The sequence below is a fragment of the Lepisma saccharinum genome, chromosome 23 (genome assembly GCF_977018435.1).
Source record: "Lepisma saccharinum chromosome 23, izLepSacc3.1, whole genome shotgun sequence".
NCBI classification, from domain to species: domain Eukaryota; kingdom Metazoa; phylum Arthropoda; class Insecta; order Zygentoma; family Lepismatidae; genus Lepisma; species Lepisma saccharinum.
Window position 1 is genome coordinate 40,350,498 of NC_139251.1, and position 19,164 is coordinate 40,369,661.

Here is a 19,164-nt window from a genome sequence, read left to right on the forward strand (position 1 = left end):
GAGGCGTATTTTTTAAGTAAGTACCGTTTTGATATGTACAAAAAACAAGTAAACTTTTTGTAACAATTTTATTGTTACATGAAAGACCACACTTTTATCTACTTTTCCACATAATTGCCACCAATATTAAGGCACTTATCATATCGAACAACAAGCTTTTGTATTCCGCCGTCATAGAAGTTTGCCGCCTGAGTTGACAGCCACTGCAACACGGCCGTTTTGAGGCTATCGTCGTCATCGTGGCGCTGACCTCCGAGATGCTTCTTCAGTTACAGAAACACGTGGTAGTCACTGGGTGCTAGATCGGGGCTGTATGGAGGATGATCAAATTGTTCCCAGCTAAATGATGCGATCTCGACAAGAAAAGTCAAGGCGCTACCTAAACGTTTGCTTTTGTGCACCTCAGTTAACATTTTTGGTACCCATCGTGAGCACTATTTTCGATAGTTTAAGCATTAGGTAACAATTTCGTAGATAACACTTCTTGAAACTTCAGGGAACTCCTCTGATAACGAAGAAATTGTGAAGCGTTTGTATACACGATCGATTGTAGCCGCAATGGCGTCTGTGGATTGCCAACAGATGTAGGTACATAGTGCGCATGCACAGGACACTGACCGCAGCGCTACAGCGGCGGAATTTCAAAATGGTACTTACTTTAAAAATACGTCTCGTAATTTGAGAATGAAGTGTAATATGGTGTTCACAAATTATTGATATTACAAAATGCCAACAGTGAGTGTCAAATGCAGTCATATCTCAATTATACATAATTCAGTAATCTTTAGCTAAATAACCTATAATGCAGGAAATGTAATACAGAGGAAAATTGTATGTCTTATTGCTGCTTTTTTTGGGACCAGGAAGGTAAAATGTACAGTCATGGACACTTCTGGGTTGTAACGATTCCATTGAAGGTTAATGGAATTGTTATAACCCAGAAGTGTCAGTGACTGTACAATATGAGGATACAATACTTCAGAAATATTAAATTGGGGTTTAACTGTGTATCTACAGTTTATTATTGTGGTTTCAAATACGTATGTGTAGTATTTCAAAATGTTGGTAAATTTTTTACGTGCATCAAAGACTTTATATACACTTTGGGGTATCCCAGAATAAATGCTAGCATGAATTTGTTCTAAAAATTCAGGCAGTTTTGAAAAGGGTGTATAAAAATCTAGCCCTTCAAAACAAATATTCTTATACCTGACCAGCAAAATGATTATAGGACCATTTTGGCACTTATTAGATGTTAAAAAAAAATCCACCTGCGTGTTTTACAGTTTCCGAGTTTCCTTATGAACTAATCTCTAATGTGGAAACTGTGATGGGTGTATGTGTGAAAATTTCACAGGAGATACAAATGCAAATCTCACAGCTATTATATTAGAGTCCTGGAAATGACTTTGTGGTCTTATTAGATGACATTTTATCGGATTTAGTAAATTTCTTGGTTTGTCACAGCAGTAAATTAATCCTGTAGATGGAATATCATTTATCCTCTGAACCAGCTGTTCAGAAAATAACAAAAACATGTGAGGAAATCTGAAATATCTCCTCTTAGCTATACTGAAGGGTCTTTTGATATCTTGCAACACATCCTACTGCAAGAAAAATAAAAAGAGCTTACCTGGCTGAGGACTATCTGGCCCTGATGAATGATCTTGACTATTCTGCATAGGTGGTATTGACCTTTTCAGAAGACGACCCCACGTTGCAACATTTATGTTCATTTGATTAGGTCGTGGGAAGTTCTTACCCTGCTGCTTGAAAATCTTCCTTTGTCGTTGAAGTTTCGGTTTTCTTGTAATCATTGGATTTAAAAATTTAATCTGGAAGAGGAGATTATGTGGTGATGAGTATAACAATCAATAATCTGTTCTCTACATTTGCAATATAAGAAATCAACAACAATGTATGTTTTTGTACAACAAAAGTTAGTTACACGTCTGGAACACAAATATGGACTTGTACTTGTGCTTCAGTTACAGTGGAGCCTCGATTTTTGTTTTTCATGGGAAAACTTAAAATGAGGGAAATTTTTATACATGTTGCTTTGTTGGGGCCATGAATGTATATTGCTTGAAAATTCAAAAACATTAAAATCAGGTTTCACTGCATTTAACCGTGCTTTTTCTTTTTCTTAGGTTAGTCACAATGATGGAGAAGGGCAAATTAAATGAAAAGCAAGCACAAGGAAACCTGAACAAATATATTTTCCATACCAACAAGTTCATGAACAGAGAATGACAATATTAGATGTTACCATTACATTGCAGTAAAGAGTAAATACTGCACACAGTAATGTTTCCTTATTCTATGTGTGTCAGTTTTATATCACTTATCTATGTACCGCTTATGAAATGCAACGAAATTTTGGATCCTGAGAATGTGTTAAAGTGCAATACACATGTAGAGATTGTTCAAATGCAACGCAAAAATTTACAGTTTACAACTTACTCTTGGTGGCTACTCTAGGACCATGATAAAATTCAAGTATAATTCCCAGTTTTCAAGGCGAACTTTCCAAAAATTCAAGCAGATGTTTTTTCTATTTCAACCTTAAGTATTACCGCCTCTATTTCAACCTTACGTATTATCGCCTCTCAACATCCACACACAAATATCTTAATAATATAAAGGGTCTATGTGATTCCAACATCCAAAAATTATAATTCAATTAAACGGTATACATAATATAATTAAAATATCTAATTTAAGGTGCTGAGTTTCTATTTACAATCAGAGGCGCAACCACGAATTTTTGTCTGAGCGGGCGGGGAGAAAGTGCCAGGATAAACGTGCTAATACTACTAATAATAGTGTTAGTAATATTATTATTATTATTATTATTATTGATTTGTTTTATTTTACTTTGGTTCTTGTGCTACGTTTGGCTAATTTGCGAAGATGGGGATGAGTGATATGATGAAATTGATGGACAGTCACAAACATTCATGCCGAAGCCGGGATTCAAACCTGCCCGGCGGCAGCAGCAGTAGTAGTCATAGTAGTTGTAGTAGTAGTATCAAAGACATTATCATCCTCATAAATTATGCAAGAAGGGGGTAGAAGTTGGTGCTAAAGCATTTGTGTACGAACAGACAATTTCAATTATTTTTTCAACACATTAGCCTTTCTGTGCATAAAGTGGACTTAAAACCACAAAACAACTAATCAATTTTACAACTTTTTTTAATTTAGATAGTTCGGTACCCAGGGCTGACCCCTAGTTATGGTTGTTAACTTGTTAACTAAGAAAAATAATTGCGAGCGAAGAAAGCAAGAAAAATTTACGAAAATAATTTTTATTTGCATAAAATGTGAATAGGATTTGGATTTAAATAGTTGTAATTTTTCACGTCTATGGAGAAAAATTCAACTAGAATTCACGCATAATTCCTGGCAAGTAGCCACCCTGTTACTATACTAGTATGACTAACAAACTAGCTCAGCCAATAAAATGCTAATTTTTCAATTAGTCAAATTGAAATAATTGCAAGAAAAATCTAGCTAAATATACAAAATAAGAAGGCCTATGTTCGTAATATGTCAGAACATTTCATAGTGGTGGTGGGGGGGGGGGGGGGGAGAATCACAATTCCACATGTACCAAACGTAACAAAATTTCAATTTAAAGTTCTTCACAGTTATCGATGTTACCACATTCAATCACTGACTTATAATAAAATAATTAATAATTTACTTGAAGTGATTTTTGCACACACTCAACGTTTTCTCTAATAAAATAAACATCCAGAAAAAAATCCTTCATCTAAAATTACAAGTTTTTCAAAGGAACTGATATGGTCAATACTTTATTAGTTGAACTGCCGACTGAGTCCGCAAAAACTAAACACCACCATAAGGTATGTTACAAATTCTTTCATTACAAATCAATATCAATTTTAGCGTATCCTGTACTCACTTCTGCAAAAAGCATTCCCTGAGGTTCCAACTGCAGTGCCATGCCATGCCGAACATCATCTATGAATTCTTCTAAGCGTAAAAATTTAATAGCGCAGAGACTCCGCCAATCTCGCCAATATATTCCTATTTCCAACTCACGTGACTTGTCTAGGTCTATACTAAACCTGTGAAAAAGTGAAAATTGTTTACTGTACTTGCATCATGTGAATGGAAGGTAAACAGAGTAATAAAACCTAGCTTATAATTAAAAGCGAGCATCAGAGTTAGAAAAAAAAACAAATTACTTCTGTTCTACTCAGATTTTCCAAAGAGTACTAATGCAGTCAAATTCATGTTTCGAAAGAATCCTTTCTTCACATGTTGTATATCGATACTGTGAGTTAACCATCTCATGACATCACAAGGATGTTGCCTATCACCTAAGTTATTCAACATGTATTTAGAAGAACTAGTAAAGAATTGTTTCCAGAATAAAGGTAAAGTTTTCCATGCATATAGCACCATGCCATGAAGGCACATTTTAGGGGATGTGGCTCACACATTACTGATTGCGGACATTCTGGACTGGAGGTGATTTGATTAGCACTACACTCTGGCCACCTATACTCCCCAGGGTTGCCTCCAGGTACCCATTGATTTTAGGCTGGGTAAGCCCCAGAGCCACTTTCTGTGAGGACAAAGCCGGAAAAATTCCAACCTTACATCCCCCTGGGAATTGAACCTGGGTCTCCTGGATGACAGTCAGACACCCTACTGAAAAGACCACGATGGCTCATGAATAAGGGAGAAGTAATAACAGGAGGAGGAAGAATAAAATGTGTAAAATTCGCAAATGACCCATTTTCAGTCGAAAGGTGAAAGAACAGTGAACAGTATATTAGAGGAGTCAAATAACTATGGTAAGCAAGACAGGATTATCCTTCAGATGATAAGAGTTGTATCACAAGAAGTAATATTAGCTGCAGGCAGTCTGGAAGTCAAGATAAGAATAGAAGTGGTGAAGGAGGGTCTTCAATAGAAGGATGCTTTTGTGGACTGTTTGAACAAAGAACTAAGCTAGAGACTAATGAAGTGTAAGTGTCTTGTGTAACACTGCATAGTGTAGAAACCTAGATGTTACGAAGTGAGGAAAAGTCACTAGAAGATTTAGAAATGTGACTACGGCAAAGAATGGAGTGCATGAAGTGGACTGACAAAATGAAACTGTGCTGGAAAGAGTTGGTGAAAATAAAAACAATGCTGGAAGGAAAGAGTCTTTGGAAGAACAAGATAATACTGAATTCAGTGGATTCTATGCTCATATTAGGCTCAAGGCACAAAATCAGAAAAGCCTGGAGGTTTCAAATAAAATTGTGACCACTACTGAGCAGAGAACAATTAATGAATGAATACAAATACTACACACACATTTTATGATGACACAGTCAATTTTAATCTGCAACAAAGAATACAATGGAGATTTAAGTTCCTTGCAAATGAAGTTTAAATATCAAGTAATCTAATACAAAGTAAAGTGCTCCCCTGTGCTTAGCACCATGCCATGAAGGCGTATAGGGGGTGTGGGGGTAATGCCCCACACTTTCTTGATCTGGTCGTGAGTGGGGGTGATGTGATCAGCATCATGCCCCTGACTGCCTTTACCCCCCAGGGTTTCCCCCAGGTACCAATGTCATTCGATGCTGGGTGGGCACCGAGGCAGCTTCAACGTTAGAAAAGTTCCCGGATTTGAACCGGCCGGGGATCAAACCCGGGACTTTTAGCATGGTAATAAGAGTAATCTAACACAGATGATATTAATATTTTATGTGAACTGTAATGTTTTTATGCAATGTACAATTATGTCACAAAGAGTATCCTTACAGCAGGCAAAACAAATAAATTACTTATTTTCTGCAAGAATCTGTAGGAGAAAAAACTAACACCACTTTTCCCATTATTATTATAATAACTGGCATATTTATTATATTTATTCAAATATCGTGCACCCTTGAGAAAACTTAAATTGCAAATTGTAAAATTAACCAGTCAGAAAATTTTCAACATTCTGACACTTCCAACTAGATATTGGTGATTTGAACAAAATATTTTCTGATTATAGTAATATTAGTTTAGCATCATTTGAGCTCAAGTGTGTCACAATAAACAATCTCTCAAAATTCAATAAAGCAAGAATATTCATCTTAACTCTACTACCCTTACTATTCTTGAACTACTTAGGAACGTAACATGATAATTAACAATACAATATTATTGTAATCTACAATAAAAAATATAGTAATTACCTTTGATCCCAGGCCTGCTGGGAACAGGGTCGCCAATTCGTCTGACCAACTGTTTGGTTGTCGAGTTTTAAAACTGCCATAATTTCATCTGCAACGTGGGAAAGAATGGCTGTTAGCAGAATATTGTAACACACAGTATTTATAGAACAGCAGAGGATAATCTCTTGTAAAACTGACATGCTAGTCATTCATAACTCTTACTAACTGATACAGATAAAATACTGATATACAATTTAGTGATACTTAGTGTCAATAGGCTACTGATCTGATGTAAAATTTCAAATGTTCCATGAATAACTTTGTTTATTTACTTTCACAACTAACATATGTAAGATAGGGACTACAATGGGTTTTGTCTTAGAAAATTAAAGAAATCTCTATAAATTTCCCATTGCTTTCTTCTGATATTTACCTATAGTTATTGGTTTCAAAAAATATATTTTTTTTCTACTGTGACAGTCTACATAAAATTCAAAATATTTGTAATTTGCCTTATTTGATCATTTTCTATATTTTCCCCAGCTTGTAAATATGACTGTCTACAATGATACTTATGATTGTAGGGCAAAACAGTTTGTATAATTTTAAAAAATGTAAGCTTAATCGAAACTCTACTTCAATAAATAATAATAATCCACCTCACAAGAGGAGCATGTATGAATAAGGTCTTTAGGTTAATAAGCAATATAACAAAATGACAGAATTTTTTTACATTAAAGTACGGTGTTGATAGTAATGATTCACAAAGATGCCTAAATCAGCCAATAGAGTAATAATTAACCTGTCCTATCACCAACGCTACTAATTTTATTCATTTTCATGTTCATTTAGTAGCTTTGCAGTTGCAGATAAAAAAAATTAAAATTCTAGATCAACCATTTGGTGGAAATTTACAAATTTTTCATTTTAAACTAAATTATTTAAATTTGTTCAAATTACATGTCATATATTAATTTTAAAATGTGATCTTTAAAACAGAACTAAAAGCAATTTTAAAATACTTAAAAATCACCAGACTATGCAGTGTCCACAAATCTGAATTGGATGCTAGTTCACAAATGTTTAGTGCAGTTTAATTTTGTTTTTGAAAAAAAGAATGTACTTCACATTACAGGCTTTATGACCATCTAAAACCAGAATAGGAAAAAATAATACGTACATATTTTAGGCTTAATATTATCAAAACACACATGTCTTTAGCAATTTCTTTCCCAGTTCTTGAAGGGAAGTGTTCAACCCAACACTATCAGATGAAGTGTCATGACTTTAGTATAAAATATTGCAAAACTAGATTAAAATAGCTACATAGAGCAAGAATTCCTTTCCAAATGTGACACTTACTACTAGTTTCATCCTTAACACTATATGACTTGCTGGAGCTGCGTCCCGTCACCCCCTTTACAAAGGCACGAAGATCTCCTGGGCTTGAGCTTTCTTTGTCTCTTCGTGATCGCCCAGGAACCTCTTCAAGAAGGTCTTGGCATCCCATCAGTCTTCAAAAGAAACAGAAGCATATTATTTTACAAGTGGCAATAATAAAATACGTGTATTATATTATCAGCATCTGGCATACAAATTTAAGCAGTCTGAACTCATTTCAGACAGATTCATGCTAATATATTTGATTAGTTTCATACATATGATTCATGCTAGTGTTTCATACTGATCAAATATGTAAATACTAAGGCTGGGTTGGTTGATATAATTGGTTTCTTATTTAATTTCAGATACCAGTTTATACTTGCCTGGGGTCTGTGCATACTGTAAGACATAGACAAGTACTGCATCTTAATATACTGGAAATTGTGAAAAGTAGAAATTTTTCATGAATATAGTAACAAAATTCCTCATGATACTGATACCTTTACTTGAAAATTGTAACAATTCAAAGTAGTTCCAAATATTTATACATTTTATTGTACAAGGTTTCAATGAAACTACCAGTTTTGTTTTAAAATCTTAATAATAACTTTACATGAGATAATGATTTGATCCCATATCCATTTCTCCTCACAACGTTGCTGCAAAAGTAATAACAATTATGCATTTTCACATTATTTCCAGGTTATTTAGATGCTACGAAAGTGTCATTTTTGCAGATTCCACTCAGTGTGTGGAAAAGCATTGGCCAGTATCGGTGATTAAATTCCAGTCTATACTTTCTGATACTGGTATTGGCCCTAGTCACAACATATACCATATTTGAGTTTTCCTAATTATCAGATCTAAATCATTAATCGGGTAAGAAAAGGCTTTGTTACAGGTAAAACTAGGTTTAAAATTGACAAAAAAAGAGATATGCACACAACATGCAGGATACAAAAATTTAACACCTATAGGTAACATGGGTGAGAATATACCTGTAAGTTACAACCATCTATTTATTACAAAACAAGGTATGTGTTCTAACATTCTTCACAACATGAGGCATATAAACTTTCTTATTATCAAATTACATTTGTAAAGAACTGTACAAAACAAATATTTCCATTCCATGATTGCACACAGGATGATAAAACAAAACAAGATGGTCTGGTACAGAGCACCATTGTGCAATTATGACATACACCTCTTTCTCTTGCAGTTAGCAACACACTGTAGTCATGTGTTGTAACTAATAAAAAAAATACAGTTTTCATGCAAAATAAAATGAAAGTTTAAATTTTGCATAATTTCCAGGATAATTAGACACCGCAAAAAAGTCACGCGGCATTTTTGCAGGTACCGTGAAACATCAAAATGCAGGAAAAATATTGGCTGGTATTGCTAGATGAATTTCAACCGATACCACTGGTATCGGCCGATGCCGATGTGTATCGGTATCGGCTCAGCCCTAGTTGTAACTCAACATCACCTGAAGTTACAGTAAACATGCTAGTGTTACTCGTATAAGGGACTTTTCAACTTACATAACAAATTCAAAATTGTTAAGGTTTTCATGGCATATAATTTCCAAGCCAGGAGCAGCAGAGTGCAAAAAGGGTAACTCAAAAAAGTTATATTACCTGCAGAATCAACGTTGCACAATAATTTCATCATGCGAGGTTTTCATGGTATACAACATGTCGAAGTGATATATTGATCTCCTAGCCATCCATTTCTCTGCTTTTATAGTCATGAGCCCTTGGGCAGCTTTGGCCTTCTCTACTGCCAACCCCAATCTTATTTCTTGCTTTTTCTCTCCAGTTCCTAATCCCCACCTGCTGTTATGTCATCCATTAACCTTAATCTTGGTCTAGTTCACCACCTCCTCTGGCAGAAATTCCCTCGATTTGGATATCAGATCTTCACCCATGCTCTCTTTGATGTTCCAGTCACCATATTCTTTGCATTTCCATATATGTAATGATACTCTGACTACTAACTCTTTCAGTTTTCATATCTTATACTCCCATTGATGTCTTCCCTGTGAGGCCTGCATAACTTTCTTTATCTGTATTCTAATGAATTGTGGAACTGCTTGTTATTGTCTATGTTAACATGCATGTCTCTCGTATGTTTAGCTGTCTTTTTTGTAGCCACATAACTACCACTTGTAGGTCTGCATAATTACCAGCAGTATCTTTTATTCTATACCTCTCCTCATGTTGTTTTTACCACCGTTTGATCTTAGATATGTAAATATGTCAATCCCTTGCTATGGATCTTCTGCTATTCATAGTTCTGTGAGTTTTCTTTTCATTTACCACCAATGGAAACTGACTTTTTTTTCATCTGTTGCTGATGTAAAGTTAAAATTGTTTAGTGCAATTCATCAGTATTTGTTGTTGAACTGTTTCCACAGCCACAGTTTATCATCATAATGCGTAATAATAATAATGTTTGATAATGATATTCTGTTGTCATCATTGACTTTATTTAGAAAACTAAAGTGTGCACACTTCCTTTTGAACAGTCATCATTTTGAAGTAAGGTGGCATAATCTCCCAGATATCAATGCAGAAAGTACAGTATTGCCAAATAAAATTCTCTGAGTTGCCTTTCATATTCTGTGGCAGTTCTATTTTTATAGTTTCTGGTTTGAAAATTATAGGGTATGCAAATGCTGCAACTCCTTGCACATATTTTATTATAATTTTGCCAACCTTAAATAATATCATGCATATTCATGACCTAAAAATGGCATTGCCTAATATAAGGACATGGAACACAAACAATTAAAATAAAAGAAAATCCTATTTCAACATTAAATTCTCAGTTTACTGCAGTTCAGACTTACCTTACTTCAAGTTTTCCAGTCACAGAAGCACATCGACTTACAGAACTTGATGAAATAGGAGGGAGACTTTTACTTGCATCACCATTCCCACGAAAAGGTTGAAGACTTGTGTACTGTACAGGAATCGGGCTTGCTGCCTGAACATTCTGAAGTTCGTGTTTGAGCTGAGTAGCTGCAGGGGAGTCGGGAGGGAGCTCCTGTCTTCGTAATTCTAGTGAGCGACGTAGCAAATCGAGCTTGCGGCTGGACTCAGCTAGGCTGATCTGTGCCTGCAAATAGAATAATTTTCATCTAATATTAGTTCTATTCAGTACCTGGTTTGCCTGTAAATGAATGTCACAATTATCAGTCAGTTATAAAACTACAACAGTTCATAAAACTACTGTAATCAAGAGGTCCTGGATTCAATTCCTGATGAGGGCGTTTTATTTATTTTATGTTGCTTCTCTGCCACTTTTGGCTGTAATGATAATAGGATTAATGGTAATTAAATATTTACGAGGGCAGAAACCACACAAGGGATTCTAATGGTTGCAGTTCAGGTGTCACAGCACAAATTTGCATGAATGCAGTTTCCATGCTGTACACAGTAGATCAGATCCCACTTCAAACCACGAGTCCAGCCTCGATTAGCCTGCATGTGCATAAACAGGGCTTAAGGCAAACTTGTGCCACCAACATAAATATGCTGATCTAAATCTGAATGCACCTCTACACATTGCCTTACTTCATACAACATATTGTCTTAACTCTTCATACCATCGTATGCAATTGTTGCTGTTGTGCTGTAATCAGAGTAAGGATATTTCACACACAGCTTTCCTAGTTTTTAATTTGGGAACATCAAGGTTTGCACATATTCAACACACATGCTCTCCCAATCCCTCAAAAAAAAAAAAAAAAAAAAAAAAAAAAAATGTAAACTTAGTGATCCCTGACTTTAGAAGAGGTGGTTCAGCATGCTATGGCTGACCAGATTGGTTTTCTTGCACACAACACACAGTTTGGAGATGACTAGCTCATTATGTGTGAGAAAGAGTGTGAAAAAGTGGTGTAAAGACCAAACTCAAGAGTTTTACGAACGTGCATTCGTGTCATGGAAACAAAGATGACTGCAGTGCAGTGAAGCACATGGATCATACATTGAGTGACATTTTAAAAGGATCAATGCTTCTAACTACAACATTTCATTTCTCTAGTCCTTACCATTCCCGAGCTACAGTGGATTATGCATTATTTTTTGACCGACCTTTGCATTTAAGTACAATAAAAATTTCACCGAGTATAAATTAAGTAGGTCACGATTTATATTACAACAAAAAAAAAAAAATGAAAAGAATATGCATGTTGGGAATTATAGTAAATTATCTGTGAATCCAAAATTTACTCTGTACAAGTAGGGATACAGAAACTGATTGAAATCTGGACTACCACGAATGGCTGGAGCTGAATGTTCTCAGAGTCTTTCAGGCCCGAGATGAAAATTAATTTCTAGCATCAATTACCTACATTGTTTAGTAATCTCTGCAGTATACAAATGCACATGTCTATGTAGAGATCTTAACAGTCAATTGCATGTGATACTTTGTTCATTGACATGAAGTTTCTGCTGCAAACCTCTCCAAGCTTTACCCTTTAATTCTTAGATACCCTTGTAAAATAATACTCTTCTATGTGAATATTAATAAAACATCTTGAAATTAAAACAGAGCTGTTGATATTGCTGTGTGATATTTTCTTTTATACTTACTTCACACATGCTCAGACATACTAGAGGGTGGCACAAGATTCACATTCCATTTTGGCATGCATACAACTTGTAATGACTGTGTGGATATGGTACACATGCACAAAGGGATGAATACTGTGCGTGTTAATATAGTAATGGTCAACTACTCATCATGTTTTCAATATAGGATTTTTTTTTAATGGCAATTTTGTACATGTGATCCATTGAAATTTTAAGCAAGTACTTAATTCTCTGGCTTCATGGCTTGTAAACTACTACTACTTTTTTAGTAAAGTATATACGAAACACAAAGTTTGCAACAATACCACCAGACTTTGGCAAGTTGAAACAGAGGATTAGTGATAGGATGATGTAATATCAGCAGTCACAAGTGCTTGTGTCATGGAAACTTCAATGATAAGAAATGGATGGTATGGTATTTATGGGGTTATTTTCAAAACTTGATTCTTTTGTTGATTTCATGACACCAGCAAAACATGCATGTATAATTTTCATTTATATTGAAAAGCACACTGAATGCTTTAAAATTGTAGATGTAGGTCGTCCATCATGCATACACAGCGCGTGTCTGCTTAATTTGATCTGGTTGTGCTACTGTATTACAAAATTTAATTCTCTGTTAAAAACAACTAGAATTAGGTTCACAGAGATAAACACTGTTTAAAATGTAACACATCCTTTTATGTTTTTCTCTCGGACACACAAAAAATAACACAACCTTATTACAATAACACTATCAGCAAGAGTTTATTTCCCTTGCACTAGCTTACCTACATGACTACCTTTAGCTGTGCTGGATTCAGGTAACTGTCCACTCTTCTTAGTTTTCCCAGAAGAATTATTTGTCTTATCATCATCAGATTTTGGCTGAATAATACCTAAACCAATTTGGCCACCACAATCTTTTAGGAGAATTTTGCTAATCGACACCGAATCATTCTCATTTGACGATGCCAGCTGATCTAAAGTATTACGCCATTCTTCTCTGTTATCTATCGGGATGTCCCCAACAGATCTAGTTCTTGTGCGAAACACTGAGTCTTCAAAGTATTTTCGACAATGTTCACACATGCACTCTGGGTTTTTTGATGGTCCAACGTGGTGACCAGGCTTCCTGAAAACACCAACAATTGTCCCAAACTTTACAGCCTTTGAGAACTGATCAGTTTTCATCCCAACAGTTGAGGTAAATGGTGATGTCACGGTCGATTGAAATTTCCGTGGTGGTGGGGATGGTGACTTAGGCCCAAACGGTCCCAATGTGACCCTCTTGGTAAATCGATGAAGGGGAGGGGGACCAGAATCGCTCAAACTGCCCACATCGCACATTCCAGGTTCTCTACTTGTTGCTGCCACTGAAGTAGCCACTTCAGTGGATGCTGTCCTTTCAGCAAGCTGAACAAAAGAGGAATCGCTTTCACTCTTACTAAAAAACCTGCTTTTCTCTGTGCTTGCTTTCAATTTTGATGCTGATAAACCATCTTCAACAGACGGTTTGTCTACTTTGGCTTTATTCGCCTTTCTAACTGTACTTTCCCTGCGAAGAGGGCGCTTTGATTCACCCTCCTTCCTGGACCCACCCCATGCATTTTCAGAGTCAGCAGAATCATCAGACTCTTCATTGCTACCAAATTTCCATGATGGCATGGGTATCTTCCCCAGATGCTTGGCTAAAAATTCCTTGAACTTCTGCTGCTGCAGAAATTGTCTTCTCTCCACCTGTGGAGAACGCCATGTTTTCGACTGCTCTTGGTCCTCTGCACTCATTTCTGCCCATGTCTTTTCCTTTTCTTGAATACGCAGTCGATCAATGCTGTCTGCATATTCAAAACTGTCACTGTGGGCAATACTATCACTGCTTTGAACAGCACTAATTGCACTATGAGCTAATGATTCTATGTCTGTCGTATCCTTCCAAGACGTGGCAGTGGAGTCAGATTCCTCAGGATGGGACGCGCCACTTGAAAGATTTGAACCTATCGACCAGTCCCTTGTGACAACGCTTGCCGAGTCACTCCACAGGTTCGACTCCAGTTCATGGAAAGTTGTAGTTGAACTTCGCGATGGATACTGTGTACTAGCTCCATCATCGCTGTCGTAACCTCTGGATGGAATGCTCTCTCTGTCGATAAATGAACTGTACTTGAAACTTTCACTCCTTCTAGAAATAGTACTGCTGGCACGTTTATCCTTCGTGTCTTCTCCTTGCAGAAACGACATGGGAAGCTGATGCTTCTTAGCCCTTTCATGAATAACACGAAACTGTTCAGATTCAAACACTGTTTGTGGAGATGACCTGCCATCATCAGCACTGGAAACTGCTTTCCCTTCCGTGGAGGAATCAGAATCACTATCATCAGCATCTTCATCAGATCCTGTACAGTAAACATCAATGTGGACAGTTCTAGATTTGTTTCCAATTTTTATCTGCTTCTTCTCTGAATCTTCAGGTTTCACAGAGTGTGGTTTTTTGCCCTGCAAAGGTGAGGTTCCTCTTAACCGTGCAGGAGAACGTGCCAACCGCTTGCCATGCTAAAAAAATAAATAGAAGTTGATTAATTACATACATATTTCTTCTAATTAAATAGAGTACATAAAAATGTGCTAGTCAAATGTAAGTGAAGCAACGATATAACTTCTCACTACTGATATTTAGTGTGCGTGTACAATTTCCAGTCAAATCATTTTGATATAAAAGTTCCTAGGTTATTTCAGATTATGAACCATATTTAAATTTTAAGTATTGTTTTACACTTTTCTATACTTCAGAGAAAAGCACAGAGAGAGCAATGTTAGATGACAACAATTATGAACTAAAGCACTACAGAAAGCTGAATATTTAAAATAATGAACTTACCGCCTCTCACACAAACTGCATATCCTTCATAGATAATGGTGTAGCCAGTATTAAATGCTCGGAATAATCGCATATAACCATATCCATTATCACTAAAAAATTACGCAGATTATATTAAATGTTTAAGTCATACAAATCTTAATAATTTGTCATAGCATATGTAAGATCTCTTCAAAGAGAATATATAAAAAGTGAGCACAAACACTACAATTTTACTTCCTAATCCTTTAATCAAGGTGCATGTTAGTAATACCATAATTTAAAAATTGTATTACTTTAAAATCCATACGGTAAATTGTTTCAGTATTTTTGGCTTGAAAGTGAAGAATGCACACAAATAAAAAGTTAATTACTGAACTAAAAATTATTCAAAATTGTTTTATGATAAATCTTACTGATGGGTGGACAGTTTACAGCAGTGGCAGTGTTATATGTATTAGCATGATTGGGGGGGAGGGACCTATAGAAACAGGACAATAAAATCCTAACTTGTGAAAGGAAACTAAACCAAAATTGTAAATCATACTTCAGAACTGATAATATTCACTAACTTTACCCACAGTCTAGGCCAACATGGTTCTGTAACATTTCACGGGACATTTAAGTCTGTTTTTGTAGCTCATATTAGTAGGCAAAACAACAGATAAATTAAGTAAAATATGCTTAAGTTACTAAGATAAGAAATCACAAAGGCACATGATCACTCTTACATCAGTAGAAGGGTACAAATGCAATGCCTCTGTGTATAGCTTGCTTACTATTTGACAATATCTATACCAGGATGTTGAAAATGGTATAATGGACAAAAGAAAACACTATCTGACCACAATAAATAGAAACTTAATTTGTGTTCCCTGCCTCTTTCTTGGTTGGAGTATACATCAAATGTCTCTTGAAAAGCTATCAATTGTTTCAATTACATATGGAATTGCAAATATAGGATTAATGTGTGCCTCAAAACTAGTTAGGTTATTCAACATAACAGCACAAGTTTTTTTCTCTGAATTCAGATATTTTCATTTTATCCCTAACAATTCTCTTCACTAACTTCTTTTTCAGCCAGCGAAGACACATTAAAGTTTTTTTTGTTACTTCACACATTAGTATGCAACAAGATACATGTTATAGAAAAAAGTAACAATAAGATGCCTCTCTGTGCTTATTATCTAGTACAAATACATTTAAAAATGGAAGTATTAAATATCGTTGCTTCTTATTTTAATTTCTTATGAGTAAAAAAGATACTCACCTTTTTCTTATCCTTGCCCTCTAATTTTTTGTCCTGTGGAACCTGAAGAGTAGAAGATGGCATCAGCTGAGGGTCTGTCCTATGACGTCCTTCATAAGCCCTTCTTCCCATTTTCGGTTGACTTGGTTTGACCACAGTAGAGGAGTTCAGATCAGTTGTCTGTATTGCTGCATCTCTGGCACTGATGCTGTGTTTGGTCCCAATGCTTTCTTGTGCTGCCTTCTCTTGGACGTGGGTACAGAAGTGGGAAGTGAAGGTACGATGAGAAGAGTTCGGACTTTTCGATCGAAGACTGCTGCACTCTTCACATCCTTCTGGGACAGGTGAGAATTCCGAGCTAAGTGGACGGATTGAACGCACAGACTCAACAGGCCCTGTGTGAACAGGGTAAGATGTACGAGGAGGATACCCTGTCACAGCTCCACTTCCAGAACGAACACCGTAATTATCTGTAGCCTGATTTAGATGCAACGAATCAGACATTGGGAAATGAAGAGATTGATCACGAAAACTGTGAGGAGGACTGTACTGAAACGAATGCGTTCCATCTGGAGTACTGTTAGATAGAACAATGTTGCATGTGCTTTTGCATCGGCGATTGTATGGCTGGGCAGATCTGCGTGTTGGAAGACTTGAATACGACAATGGAGAAGGCTGCTCGCTGTTATATCCAGAATCCAGGTGGGAAATTCCTGATAAGCTGCTGAAGCCACGACCGAGCGTCCCACCTCTGGATTGGCTCACACCACTGCTACTTCGCAAGAAGCCACTATGTGAGCTATCGAAACTATTTGGGCCATAGCGAAAGGAATCACCGTGACTCTCGGTGGAATGCTGCTGTGGAGGACGACTGGTGAACAAGATGTTTCCACGCTGAAAACCATAGCCAAAATCCGATGCACCTCTCCCGAACGATGGTTGGTCAGTTGCTAAACTAGTGGGTCTCTCCTGGGAAGCTGGATGGCTCTTCCATGTGTATTCCATATGGACGCCACCATCTCCCAAACCCGATACAGTGGCTGTAGGTTGTTGCTGACTTGGTATGGATGAGGGAATGGTTGACTCTGTTGAACTTCCTCCTCCTCCTCCTCGAATTATTGTTGTTGGTTGTGTGGGCCCGCCATGAGAAATGGTCAGCTGAGCATGAACTGACCACTCCTGAGCGATTACGGGTCTCCCGTACATGCCGAGTCCAAGACATTGTTACACAATACATTCAAAAACACTGTCCACTCCCGGGCTATAAAAGGTCACTAGTAAATAATGAGACCACGGCATGCTTACAAATTGAATTTTGCAACACTATATCGTTCCATTCATCTGTTTGTTGTTTATTGTTCATACACACAGCTTTAATTATGGATTCCAAGGAAATATCTGTAACGCATCTGCATTTGTTGATCGATTCTTGCTTCATATGTGGACGACTTCTCTATCCTTTGAAGAAATAATGAACATGTCCCCACATCATTTTAATGTTCTGCGGTAGTGAATCCAAAGAGCATTAGAATGATGTCATACTTCAGAGGCAAACACTGGCTTATAAGTCAACTCATGCTGCTATAAGTACTAATAATTCAAGATTCTCATGTGTGTGACTTGGAAGAAATGATATTTTGGTTAGAGTTGGAAGTGGTCGGGGGGAAAAAAATCCACGGATTTTTTGATTGGTCTTTTTTCGGCTTTTTTCACAAAAGTGTCTCAAATCAATGAAAATACAGGAGTTGGCAGTATTTTTCCTGTTCCATGGGTTTTGTTTATCTCCCTACTGTAAAATACACTCATTTCTAAATATAAAATACAATTTAAAATATAAAATTTGTGTTTTCAAAAAAGGCAGTTCTTTCTGAGCATTATCTTCATATTTTGGTAGGCTTATTAAATAAATCTATGTAGTATAAACATATTCACATAACTAGAGTAGTTTTGTATGTGTTTTTAATAAAATCTAATAGTATGATATGATTTTCAATGTTTGAATTTGTTATACAAACACGTACATGAAGCAATAAAGAAAAGACTGCACTACCTTTTGAAAATCTAGTATCAAATCTCTTTACATTAAATTTTATGTTCAGTAAAATATATTTGTATTCTGGCTATCCAGTTTATCATGTATAATTTGGTTAAATGGCAGCTAAACCTGGACATGAAGCAACTAGTGATGTATTTTGACTGCTTGTTGTAGTGGTTCTCAACCTTTGCGAGACCACAGCCCAGTAAATTTATATCTAACAAGTCAATGTACTGATCCCAACAATTTCACTAATAAATACATTTCTGATCTTTAAAGTTTATGTGGAAATTAATATGCACCCTCAATTAATATTAATAATTAATTAATAATCATAGTTCAATTATGTGTAAACTTGCTGTCAAATATAAAATTAGTTTTAAATTAGTCGTCAACCCCTGGGTGCAACGGACCTTTTGCAGCCTGGCGGTTGAAAAATACTGGCACTAAAACTGAAGCAGAAGCAAATTAGACTGGCCATAAAGGCTATATATATATATATATATATATATTTAAGAAATCGATTGAACCTCAGGCTCCTTCTTATTACAAGGTAACAGCATTACTTTATTCCACTCCAGAAGCACATTCATGATTATAAAAGGATCCTTCTATCAAAAAGCGGCCTCTTTCCAACAGTAGTACTTGCAATTTGTTCTCTGTGATTTACAGGCTAAATTAAATCTTAATATCTCATGAAGTAGCTAACAATCTTGTGAAGTATAGAGAATATTCAGACCGAAGCAACACATGACAGTGGGGAGTGTCACATTGAAGGGCACCTTCAGACTGTAAGCTACCATCCACCATGCATGCACAAACAAGACCGAGGCGACATGATGTGCGCCATTGAAGGAGTT

The 19,164-nt window shown here is 36.2% G+C and overlaps 1 protein-coding gene across 9 annotated transcripts in view; it reads right to left on the bottom strand.

Moving 5' to 3' along the window:
• The window catches only part of Pkn (serine/threonine-protein kinase N), a 183,958-nt gene that overhangs the window by 62,383 nt on the left and 102,411 nt on the right, over positions 1-19,164 (bottom strand). For 7 of the 9 annotated variants that reach the window (XM_083144599.1, XM_083144602.1, XM_083144598.1 and 4 more), the window contains exons 6-10: positions 10,435-10,703; positions 7,557-7,708; positions 6,216-6,303; positions 3,932-4,097; positions 1,634-1,835 (exon numbers count right to left, since the gene is read on the bottom strand). In XM_083144599.1, the coding sequence (XP_083000725.1) occupies positions 1,634-1,835; positions 3,932-4,097; positions 6,216-6,303; positions 7,557-7,708; positions 10,435-10,703 (877 nt within the window). Of the gene's footprint in view, positions 1-1,633; positions 1,836-3,931; positions 4,098-6,215; positions 6,304-7,556; positions 7,709-10,434; positions 10,704-12,954; positions 14,717-16,290; positions 17,728-19,164 lie in introns of those variants that run through there. The other 2 variants (XM_083144606.1, XM_083144605.1) reach the window with 1 other exon arrangement.